This window comes from Cebus imitator, unplaced genomic scaffold (genome assembly GCF_001604975.1).
Source record: "Cebus imitator isolate Cc_AM_T3 unplaced genomic scaffold, Cebus_imitator-1.0 Scaffold48, whole genome shotgun sequence".
Classification (NCBI taxonomy): domain Eukaryota; kingdom Metazoa; phylum Chordata; class Mammalia; order Primates; family Cebidae; genus Cebus; species Cebus imitator.
In genome coordinates this window covers 3,448,370-3,460,709 of record NW_016107363.1, presented here as the reverse complement: position 1 = coordinate 3,460,709, position 12,340 = coordinate 3,448,370, and the positions used below count along the sequence as shown (strand labels likewise).

Sequence of the window (12,340 nt, the reverse complement as noted above, 5' to 3'; positions counted from 1 at the left end):
GGCAGCTGGCCGCCCTCCCGCTTTCCCCGCGCCCGGGCCAGAGGCCCCTCTAGTCCGGGATCAGCGAGCTACGGGGACGGGGGATCTCGCCAAATCGAGCACCGTGCGGCGTCTTTAAGAGCTCGAACAACGGGAATCCGGCAAAAGATACGCCGGCCCCAGAAGGCAGCCTCCCTCCTCTCTCCGAGCTCGGGCTACAGTTGCCTCCAGCCCCCAAACTGTGCCAGTAGAGCCCCTGGTTCCGCGTGGAGGGAGAAAAGCGGAGGAACCGGTGGAAGGCGGGAGCCGAGCGCGGCTGCTTTAAGACCGCGGAGCGCGCGCGCCCGCCGCCAGCTGGCCCGGGCTGCGCGCCCCCGCCGCCACCGCGCGCCCCCTGCTTGCTCGCTCGTTCGCTCGCCGGCTTTAAAGTCTCTGCCAGGATCCATGCTCACATGTTACTTCCTGTATGGAGGCATGGCCAGTTTCCAGCCCCGCGCTCCTCGTTCCTCCCCAGCCTGCGCCGGAGCCACAACTTTCAGGAGCATGGACTGAAGGCGCCCTCGCCCCAGCGCCCCTCTGAGATCCTTTGTGTTTTCCTCCGTTTCCTCCGGCCGTTTCTATTTTGGGGGGCTCTCCGCTCCCCCCGCCTCTCCCCTCCCCTTCCCCTCTCGCAAACATGCCTCCTTCCTTCCCGGGGCCCTGGAAAGAGCTGCCTGCCTGAAGCCCGGAGACGCCGCGCCGCGCTCAGCCCCGCCGCCGCCCGCCGGCTCTCGGGCTGTGCTGCGCTGCCGACTCAAGTTGGGGATCCTCGGCTGCTCACCGCTGCCGCCGCCCGCGGTCCCTGCCTGCCCCGGGCCCGGGGCATTGCCGCCGGCCGCCGACTCCGCGCCCTGCCCGCTCGGCTCGCTCCTTTTTGAACGGAAAGCGGCCCTTCTCCGCCGAGAGGATCGTCCCCAGCGTGGCTCCGCGTTCCCGGTCACTTTTTGAGATTTTCCGGGGGGCGCTCGGCGGCTTCCCGGATTCCAAGGGGACTCGGGCCGCCGAGCGCGGGGCGCCCGTGGACCTGGCGAGCCGGGGAAGCGCCCCGGCTTAGCGGAGGCTCTCACGGAGGCAAGAACTTATTCAACAAGTTTACCCCCCTGGTTTCCTCTTTTCGATGTGCGTTTTCGGACATGCGGAGGTTACTGGAACCGTGTTGGTGGATTTTGTTCCTGAAAATCACCAGTTCCGTGCTCCATTATGTCGTATGCTTCCCCGGTGAGTGCCGGCCGCCGAGGGGACGCGGCTCCGGCCGGTGCGCGTTGGGGATGCGGAGTTGTCGACTGGGCGCGGAGCTCCGGCGCCCGTCCGGGAGACCCTGGAGGGGGTGGAGGGGGGCCCGGTGCCTGGGGAGGAGGGGAGGATGTGCTCCGCGGGCTTGGGCGATGTTTAGGGAGGCTGGTGGTCGAGGAAGGTGGAGGCAGGGGCCGGCCAGGGAGGGACTGAAGGACGCGGGGGTCTGCTTCCGCTTCGGTTTGGTGGGCCTGGGGAACCGGAATCGGGAGAAAGGGGGACTTGCTTTGCTGATTCGCCGCCGGTTGGGAGAACTCGAGTTGTGGGGCGGTTAGCGAGACTGAGGCCATGGAAAGGATGCTTCCGTGGGTTTGGGGGGCCCGGGTGACCCCCTCGCTCTGGCGGGTATTGAAGGAGCTTAGGGGGCGGTGCTGTTCTCCAGTCCTTTGGGAGGGCTAGGTTTCGGGGAATGGAAGTCGGAGGCTGGCTGCGGAGGACTGAGGACGTGGGGAGCAGCCTGTGTTTTGGGATCGGGGGTGCCCTCCCTCTCTATTGGGGCGATTGGGGCTGGGGCGCGGGCAGCCCTTCTGTGCCGGCTTGAGGCATCCTCTTTGGGCGCAGTGAGAGGGCAGAGCGCAGGCGGTTTGGGAGAGATCCCGTGTCATTCCCAGCCCCGGCCCTTGGTCCCTTCCCTCCGCTGCTCTGCTCGAATGGATTGCTGGGGTCCGGGCGCTGGCGGGCTGTGGGGGGGAGGAGGCGGGCGGGTCGGCGGCCGGGTTGCCAGGGCGGATTTTTTCCTGTCTCGCGCGCCCTGCCTACCTTCATCTTTGCCCTTTTACAGGCTGTTCGCGGCTGGCAGACCCAGTTCCTCTCCTTTTTGGCCAGGTTAAGACGGGAACAATATTGGCCATTGAAAACTAGAATAAATCGTAACGGTATACGGCTCGGCGACCCTCCACTTCCAGCCCTCAGCTGGCAAGCCCCCCTCCTCTCTCCCCTGAGGAGGGCAGAGGCCAGCTGCCTCTCTCTCCTCTCTTGCAGGTCCCCCGGGCTGCAGCCCGGAGCTCCCTCGTAGCTGTCCTGCTCCCTCCCTGGGGGTGGAGGCCAAGTCCTGCTCTAGTCCGGGGAAAGGCTGTTAGAAAGGGGGCGATTCGCTTTTCATCCCTTGCTCCCCTAAGGACAGAGAATTCCCGGTTTTTCTGCTCTAATCCACCAGCTCCTGGATACCCGGAGGTGGAGGTTATCTGAATCAAGAAAAAGAGGAAAGTGCCCCGAGGTTTCCCCTCTGTCTGGTTACAACCGCCAGTCTCCGGGCAGCTGGAGCGCCCTTTTTTGGTGCAGCGGGTCCCCCAGTCCCGTCGTGCGCCCCGAATCAGGGCGCGAGCACCCTCGCCGCCCTGTACGATCCCTCTCGGGGGACTGGCAGCGAATGCCCCCTTTGCACATTCGGGGATGGCCTCGAGGGGCAGAAAGGCAAAGCACCGTCTTGTCTTCTGCACCCCATTTTCTCTCTGCGCATCCCCCTGCCCGCGGAGCGGCACGGAGCTCCTGCCACAGCCCAGAAGCCCAGCTCAGAGGCCGAGCGAGGACGTGCGTCCACACTCACCCTGGGGCCTGGGGTTTGCCCACTGAAGTCCTGCCTCTACGGTTGTGCGGGCCATGGGGACATCTCCCCTTAGAAACAGCTGCCTTCATTAAGTTAAAGACCACTGCTCGGTATTTGGGTTAATCATTTCACCCTTCTAGTCTCCTTTGCTATGCCACGGACTTGCCAGCTGAGCAGGCTGAGGTGCACACAGGGGTCGAGCTTTGTGAGGGCCATGCTTTGATGGGTGCAGTGGGAGGCCGTGGAGGGCAGCCTTTTAAATTAGAGGAATTTCCAGTTCCACTTAAGTCCTTTTTGTGCTCGGGGATGCAGTCAGTGGGCTGACCGTGATTTTCTTTTTCCTGGTGTTTGAGGAAGCTTGAGATCCAAAATTGGACTTGCCAGGGAGCCTGCTTTCGTGGGGCTTGGACCATTTTCGTCTTCTCATTTTCTTTTCGCGCCCACGCTGCGAGGTAAATAGCCACTTTCCTGGTCCGGGAGCCGAGGGGTGTCGGAAAGGGAAAGGGCAGTGGTGGGAGGCGCAGGGAAGAAGGCGGTTTGGTTTGGAAAACTGCAGCCGGAGAGGGTGCAGCAGCCTTTGGAGCAAGGCAAAGTTAAAATATCAGAGCTCTGGGAGACGCTTGCCTTCCGTTTTCCGAGGTTGCCGCGACGCCGCTGGACCTCAGGGGGCGCCCCCGAGCCGCTAGTGGGGCTCCTGCCACCTCCATGCTGGTCGGCCTCGGCCACCTCCACGCCGCGGGAATGGGGCGCGCGTGCCCGGGTTCCGAGACTGGGGGCTGCAGAGGCGCCTTGGTGCGAGGAGGCGGCCTAGGCCTGAGAATGCTGCTCCTGGTCTTCTCGAAGCCGGGTAGGGGCTGGAGTTCGCCTTGGGACCCCCACTTCTTGCCTGCCATAACCTCAGAAGCGCTTATCTGTTTGACGCGAGGGATAAAAATGCTTCTGTTTTGGAGTAGGGTCCTCTTTGTAAGGTCTTAGCCAAAATCCCTTGTTCCTTAGTATTTTTGTTTCCTCTCAGAATCTTATAACTCTTCAGTTGCATTTTCAGTTGCATTGAGTTCTCAGCTCCTGTTCCGAATGCGGGGTAGCTGTAGTTGGGGCAGGGCGTTGGAATCACAGCCCTGGCATGGGCTTTTTCCCAGTGGATCAGAAACAGTGGCTTTTTTTAAGTCTTTCAACAGCAGTGTGGCAGGTTTGGGATCCATTCAGGGTTAATAATGCCTCAAGTGTTGCTTTCCAAGTGCAAAGCCAAGAATGTTACCCAACACGATACTAGGCATATTAGGTTCTTATACATGTTTAAAAAGTACTACAGAAACATTTACAAAAATAGCAAAATATAATGGATCCTCCACCCAACTTCAAAACTCGAAACTGAATCTTCCCTCATCTCTTCCTCCCCAACACCTTATTATTGTAAAGCAAATCCTACACATAGTTCATTCAAACTCTGGTGTGTGTGTGTGTGTGTGTGTGTCCAATCACTGGGAATTTAATTGCCTCTGACCCGATATAAATTGTTACTTGAGAGGGTTAACCTTTTATCTGTTTTACATTCTCAAGCTATTCAGGAGATTTTTTTTTAAAAATTGATTTTTGTCTTCCGGCCCTCAGAGTGGAACTCTGGTTTTGTATGTTTTGTGTTGTAATTACGTTACATCTGGGATGATGCCATAGGAAACACTTGAGATGGATAAGCTCAGGTGTGTGCCTTGGATGTGTCAGAATTGGAGGCTTTATGACTGATGTCGGGAGAATCATGAATCTCCCTCTAAGCAGTCTTTGCTTTTATTTGCATGTTCGGGCTTTAGTCCTGATGGGCATCCCTTACGGCCTTTTTTGGAAAACGCAGAAGTAATATTAGGAAGTCAGCAATCTTTCTCTTTACAGGGTGTGAGATCGTGCAGGTTTTTTTCCCCCTCCTATGTATCATGTTTGAAAATGAAGAATCTTTATCCAATCTCTAAACTGGGTCCCTTTGACACAGTTATGGAATAAAAATCTTTGATGTTTCCTTCTAACACAGTGTTCACATTCGAGGGTTGATGGACTTAGAACACTAATAAAGATAGGCATAAACAGGGCCCTTTGGAAATAGAGGAAGTTGTTGCCGTTACTGGAAGAAGAGAGGTCATAGGAAAGGTTGGCTTCTGTGGGAAAAGTGAGTATCCCATAGTAAAGCTGTGAGCTTATACCCTTAATTATGGACCTGTTTTCACTGAATAAAAGATTATGTTGTTGTTTACATGAAGCAATCCAGGGAATGCTGATGATTTAATGCAGCAAAGCAAACAAGCCTTTTCAGATTTGCCTTTCTATTGTAAGAAGCTCCCAGTTAACAGAGTAGAATCAGTTGTGTACTTGAATGCCGATTGCAAGTAACTTTCTTTGCATTCACGATAGATCATTTAAAATACCCTAGAGTAATTCGGGAGCTCTCCCACCCCTTGCCTCCCTACCTTTTTTTGGAGACTTCTTTTCTTTTTTTGAGATGTAGTCTCCTGCCTCAGAGCCTCCTGAGTAGCTGGGTATACAGACACGTGCCACCATGCCTGGCTAATTTTTGTACAGTATTTTTGTAGAGATGGGGTTTCACCATGTTGGCCAGGCTGGTCTTAAACTCATGACCTCAGATGATTCACCTCTCTCAGCCTCCCAAAGTGCTGGGATTACAGGCGTGAGCCACTGTGTCCAGTCCCTGGAAACTACTTTTTTTTTTTTTTTGAGACAGAGTCTCTCACTCTGTCGCCAGGCACCAAGCTGGAGTGCAGTGACACAATCTCGGCCCACTGCAACCTCTGCCTCCCGGGTTCAAGCAATTCTCCTGCCTCAGCCTCCCGAGTAGCTGGGACTACAGGCTCACGCCCCCCCCCCCCCCCCCTTTTTTTTTTTTTTTTTGTATTTTTAGTAGAGTTGGGATTTCATCATGTTGGCCAGGATGGTCTCAATCTCTTGACCTCGTGATCCGCACGCCTCAGACTCCCAAAGTGCTGGGATTACAGGCTTGAGCCACCGCACCCGGTCCCTGGAAACTTCTTAACCAAAGAGACAGTCTGGGTACTTAAATTAGCCTTACGTGGGTGAAGAAGGCAAATTAAGCTTTGCTACTGGGCTGTTGCTTTAGCGCTTCACTTTTTACAGGGAAACGCTGTTTGTTCTTTTAAAATCTGGATTTCTGTTTAGCATGTGGAACAGTGAAATACCATTTCTAGGCAGGATGAAGATGACAGTGTGTGTACATTTTCAATTAAGAGATTTAAACATTTGTAATTAACACTGTCATCCTGGGTTACATTTCATGTGGTCACATTCCATAACCCAGAGCTTAGGGGAAAAATTTAGGGCATCCGAAGTCCCCACTTGCCCTGAAATAAGGCCTTGGTTTGCTTTGGTTTGAAATTGACCTCTATTAGATATTGGGTGGTGGTCATTGAAACTGTTTTTGACCGTATCCTGTTTAGAGAATAAAACGGCTGTGTTCAATAATATCATGGAAGCCAAGGAGTACCTTGCTCCCCACCTTTAATTCTCCATCTGAGCTTAATCTAGGTAAAGTAGCCACTGATGAGGCAGAGGGAGTCACTTAGGAGGGGCTGAGAAGAGCCTGCTCCTAGCCAGCTGTGAGGGCTTCCTGTGGAGTTTGGCAATAGTCACTGAATTGGTCCCAGAATGAGGTTGCCTGTGCAAATGATTAAAAGATAAGGCTGGGCACTGTGGCTCCTATAATCCCAATGCTTTGGGAACCAGGAGGGTCGCTTGAGCCCAGGAGTTCGAGACCAGCCAGGGCAACATAGGGGGACCCTGCCTCTATAAATAAAAATTAGCCGTGTGCACTCCTTAGTCCCCACTACTCGGGTGGCTAAGATGGGAGGATTGCTTGAGCCCACAGGATTGAGGCTGTGGTGAGCTGTGCTCATGCCACTGTGCTCTAGCTTGAGTGACACAGTGAGGAGACTCTGTCTCAAAAAATAAAGATTAAAAGATCAATTGTGGGCTGGGCATGGTGGCTCCTGCCTGTTGTCTCAACACTTTAGGTAACCAAGGTGGGCAGATTGCTTAAGCCTAGGAGTTTGAGAGTAGCCATCAGCAGCCTGGCAAGACCCCATTTCTACAAAAAATAAAAAAATTAGCTACACATGGTGGTGTGCGCCTGCAGTTCCAGCTACTCCAGAAGTGGAGGACAGGAGTTTGGGGCTGTAGTGAGCTGTGATGGTGCCACTGCATTCCAACCTGGATGTCAGAGACCCTGTTCTAAAAAAAAAAATACCTCCATTTGCCAGTCTGAGAACTGGGAGCAGCCCTGTTGCTTGGAAATGAACTATATCTAGGACTATGGCAATGTTCTGCGCACTTAAAAAGTCAACTGTACTTGCGTAAAAAGAGTTATTTGTTACGGACTTTGCTTTAACGTATTTCTGGTATTGTGTTTATGTGGAGTTGTAAGCAATAAAAATCAATAAAAAGGATAAGTATATTCTAAAAACCTGTATTTACTTTCCCTTGTTTTTCCCTACAATTTGCCTATTTCAAATTTCCAAGAACACAGGATTGTTGATGTCTCTTTAAAAAATGTCTTAAGATAATACAGGTGAATTTCACTTTCAGTAAAGTATGTGATGATTGAGATGTATAACAAATAAATTCATGGTTACTCAGTATGAAAAGGATTGTTAGGTAATGGCTGTGCAATATTTCTTTAAGTAGCTAGAGGGCTTCTTGAGTGATTGTCCCCTCCTATGGGGACAGCTATAATTGGAGGGACCATTTCACCTGGTATCATTTGTAGCAAGATATTTGGTGTTTTGACAGAAAAATATATTCTGTGTGAGATGGCTTACTGGGTCTGTGCAGGCCCAAGGTTTTTATGATTGCAGCCCTTAATACAACTATTAAATTATTATTTTTTTTTTTGGCTGGGCATGGTGGCTTACGTCTGTAATCCCATCACTTTGGGAAGCCGAAGTGGGTGGATCATGAGGTCAAGAGATCTAGACCATCCTGGCTAACAAGCTGAAACCCCCTTCCTACTAAAAATACAAAAATTAGCTGGGCGCGGTGGCAGGCGCCTGTAGTCCCAGCTACCCAGGACCACTTAAAAAAAAAAATTCTTTTTTTTTTTTTTTTTTTAAAGTCCTTCTAGGGCTAGGAAGAAGAACGACAGCTGATGAGGTTTTATATGTGCCTGGTGTCTCTTTTGGAAGCCTCCCAAACTGGATTGGGTAGAGTTTCACTTGCACTTGGGGTGGGTGGGGCAGGAGGTAACACACATTGAATGAGAACTTTGATGTCTGTCAGCCAGTTGATGAGAGTCACCATACTGGTTTGTCAGCAGGTGGCAGGAAGAAATCCTTTAGGAGTCTGGAACTTGTTAATACTTTTTATTTGTTTTCTAAACTAGGTGGCTATTGAGAGTTATATAGAATATAGCAAAGTAGGTAAGAATATGGCCTCTGGAGCCAGCCTATCTTTGCCATTGATAGCTGTGCTGCCTTAGAAAACTTACCCTCTCTGTGCTTCATTATTTTTTTTTTTCCTCTGTGAAATGGGGTGGTGATAGAAGCCTAAGGTCTTTGTGAGGCTTGAATGAGAATGCATATAAGGACTTAGTGCTGTGCATGATAAGTAGTACGTTCTCAATAACCATTTGTTTTAATCAAAAATTTTTTATGTTTATGGAGACAGGGTCTCTCCCTATGTTGCCCAGGCTGGTCTTAAACCCCTTACCTCAGGTTATCCTCCTGCCTCAGCTTCCCAAAGTGCTAGGATTACAGGCCTGGGCCATTACTCATGGCCCGTGTTTTTATTTATTTATTTATTTATTTATTTTCATTTTACTTTTTTTTTGAGATGGAGTCTAACTCTGTCACCGGGTTAGGGTGCAGTGGCTCAATCTCGACTCACTGCAGCCTCCGCCTTCCAAGTTCAAGCAATTCTGCCTGAGCCTCCCGAGCAGTCAGAACTACAGGCACATGCCACCATGCCCACCTAATTTTTATATTTTTAGTAGAGACGGGTTTCGCAATGTTGGCTAGGGATGGTCTCCATCTCTTGACCTTGTGATCCACCCACTTCAGCCTCCCAAAGTGCTGGGATTACAGGCATGAGCCACCGTTCCCGGCCCCCACTGTTTTTATTTTATGTGTATTTAAGAGATTTGGATGGGAGTATATGGAAAGAAGGAGAGTGGAACTGAAAAGGACAACTGTATGTATAAACAGCTTAAAAAAATTCTGTAAACATGTATGATGGGTTTTTGTGCCTGTTTTTGCTGTTGAGGGTAAGGAGGAATAGGGATCAATCAACATGAGGACATCCTATGTAAGATTACTAACAGGTGACATTTTGAGGTTTAAAGAAATGAGAAAGCCCTCACAAAGTCTGAGATACCACCTTGCCCACATTGCAAAGGAGGTCTCTGCTTTCTCAGTTTAAAGTGGGAAAAATGCTTTCTACAGGCTTGAAATATACCTCATGAATCTTCCAAATCCCTGTGTAGAAAGAGTCGCTTGGTCCTGAGCCCTGAGATGTTAATTTCTATTCTCAGGCCTCATGGGCGGTGTAGTAACGGAGGGAAATTGGTTACTCTCATTACTGGGTTTCAGTTTGGCTCCACTGATGGGAGGCAAACAGTAGTTGGGTGTTTGCTTGTATTTTGCACTTGTTTAGCACTTGAATACACTCATATCCTGTCTCCATATTTTCATGGATTCAGAGCTACAGAGCATATGAGAGAGAACCACACACTCATGCACACCTCTTGCCCTCTAATCTTTTTTTTTTTTTTTTTTTTCAGACTGAAATTGGCATGATATTTTTCTGGCCAAACAACAAAATGTGATTTTAAACTACTCAGTTTAGCTATTTTTGGGGAGTAGCAAAGTGACACAGTTGGCTGCTGAATTCTAGCAACTATAAAAGAAAAAAATGAAAGCATAGTTCATGGAATATGTAACACTTCCATGTAAGAAAATAGGACAACTGGTTCTTATTTTTGGGCCTGTGATACTATCTTTCTAAGTGAGCGAAGCAGGCTGTTGTATAATGCAGTGGATATACTTTTGAGGAATTTGTACTAGTTACAATATACATCTAAGAGATATTTGAGTTCTCATACCGTTGCTGCCTCACGAATTCTGCAGTGCCCTTAAATCAGATCTGCTCATTAATTGGGAATGATTTGGATAGGGGACATAGCCATAAGCAATTGACCACGCATAAAAGCATAGTCCAGATTAGTGAGGAAATACTCACTTTTTAAGATTGTCTCAATAACTTTTTAAGAATTGTCAAAAAGGATTTATTTACAAAGCAGTGGCTATTTATAAATGAGTTCTACCCATTTTTTAAAATGACACTTTTCCAGAAGCATTTCTCTTCAGTAAGCATGGAGGCTTAGCTCTGTCTGCGGGTAGCTAAGGGTGGTTACCCAGCATCTTGTGGGAGTAGGGTTGGGTGGCGCTGGGGATCTGGGAGTTCCAGATATACTTATCTCTTATTCAGAATCCACACCAAAACCCTAGACACCCGGGCTGAAATACTCAGTTCATTACAGCATTTACCTTGGGCAAATGGGCCCCAGCCTTTTAATCTATAAAATGGGAACAATAGTTAAATTAGCCTACACTTACCAAGCACTTGCCATCTGTGCCCCGGGCTTGAGCATTTTTATATGCTTTTAATCATCCATGGAAGTAGAAACCGTGATTACTCCCACTGTAGGATGAGGAAACTAAAGTTGAAGGAGGTAGGTCCAAGGTCACCAGGGTAGTAAGGGGGTGTGACTAATGTTCCTCTAATCCTGGCTCAGGATTTTTGTTTTTTTAAATTTCAGACGATTTGCTTTTTGAAGACAGTATGGAAACTGTATTTCCTAATTGCACAGGAGGGCCAATTAAAAGATTGAGCTTTATGTATTTCACCCTATTACTTTTCCCATACAAGCAAGTGCCATAAACACTGGGTGAAATAAAGGTGTCTTCGTGTACTTGCTACAATTAAATAAGGAAGTAATGTAATTAGTATAGGATTTTATTTGGTTACGTTGAAGAGATGACCTTTCTGCAAATTACTTTAGCTTCTGAATAAGACGATAATAACTGTGGTTAGAGTCTGAATTTGTTGTTGGTAAGTTTTGTTGACACTACTCCTCTTCCAAATTAGCTAAATTGATTTGCTTTGTAATTTGAGAACTTTTGTTTGGGGCTTTGAATATGGTTACTTTGTAATAATGCCGCATTTTTAATATCCCATGTATATCCCGTGTATATCACCTAAGTGTGGGCTGCAGGCTCTGACGCATAACTTCAGGAAAAGGTCTGAGGGAGTTGTGTTTGGCAAGAGATGGCTGGGTTCTGCATTTTTCCTCTGGAGTTTAGAACTAGCCGTGGGAGCCAGCCAAACCAGCTGTGGGATCTTGGGCAAGACCCTTCATTTTCTTTGGGGTTGTTTTCCTCACCCTTTACTAAATGGTTTCTAACATGTTTTCTGAAATTTTAGAGATTGTTGATTCCAGGCTAGGCAGTTTGGAAGGGTTATGGTCTTTTTGCAATATGCAAATCAGATACCCGGGACACAGTGTGATTTTGTGAAGTGCACTTGTTGACTTTTTCCTATGATGGTTTGCCTCCTAAGGCATCGAGAACCATTCCATTATCTTGCTAACCTTGCTGCAGATTATCCTGAGGGAGTAGCAGACAAGGTGATGAGTGGAACTTGGTTAATGGAATGCCTATAAGCTATTTTTTTTGTTTGCTTTTTAAACATGAAACCTTATTTTTCCTGGAGACAAATACAAAGATTCGCTTATGTCAACAAAGTTATGCGTAGCCTTTAAAACTAATGTGATTTATGATTGGAGTGGTGGGGACAGTTGTCTTTGTCTGAAATGAGACAAGAAGCTTGTTCTGGATCTTGTGTCTGGAAAGGAGAAACGGAGAAAGGACAGGCATTTGGGTTTTCTGGAATTCTACAGATGTTCTGTTTGCGTATACTGTTTTTAAAAGAAAAAAATGAATTAAAAATTAAGAATGGATTAAAAATCAGTCATTTCGCATTCATGCCATCAACAAGTTTCTGAGTGCCTAGAGCATGCCAGGCACTGTTGTAGGCACTGGGAGACAATGGTGACTGGAACAGATGGAAGCCCTGGTCCTCTTGAGAGCTTCCCATGAAAGTCTGGGTTACTCTTGAAAAATAGGAAGATCTAGCAGCCTAGGGCCTGTGTCTTACTTGGCAACAACGTTAACCTAGAAATTAAATAGTTAACCTGAAATTAAATAGTGTTACCCCTTGGGATGGGGCACACACCTGGCCCATAGTGGTTATTTACAATACACAGCTGGCCCCTGGAGGTGTTTGTCTCCCAAGCATAGGTGTTTTTCCTGAGGGACAGATTTTTTTTTTCTTTGGGCTTGTTTGGGGTTTTGTATTGCCTGAAATTATTTCATGTGTAACTGTGTGCATTGCTGGCTGATGACATGACTTCTT

At 48.5% G+C, this 12,340-nt stretch overlaps 1 protein-coding gene across 3 annotated transcripts in view; it reads left to right on the top strand.

Moving 5' to 3' along the window:
- Window positions 1–388: 388 nt before the first annotated feature.
- The window catches only part of PTPRG (protein tyrosine phosphatase receptor type G), a 770,883-nt gene continuing 758,931 nt past the window's right edge, over window positions 389–12,340 (top strand). For 2 of the 3 annotated variants that reach the window (XM_017527402.2, XM_017527401.2), the window contains exon 1: window positions 389–1,236. In XM_017527402.2, the coding sequence (XP_017382891.1) occupies window positions 1,152–1,236 (85 nt within the window). In that variant the 5' untranslated portion in view covers window positions 389–1,151. The remainder of the gene's footprint in view (window positions 1,237–12,340) is intronic. The other variant, XM_017527403.2, reaches the window with a different exon arrangement.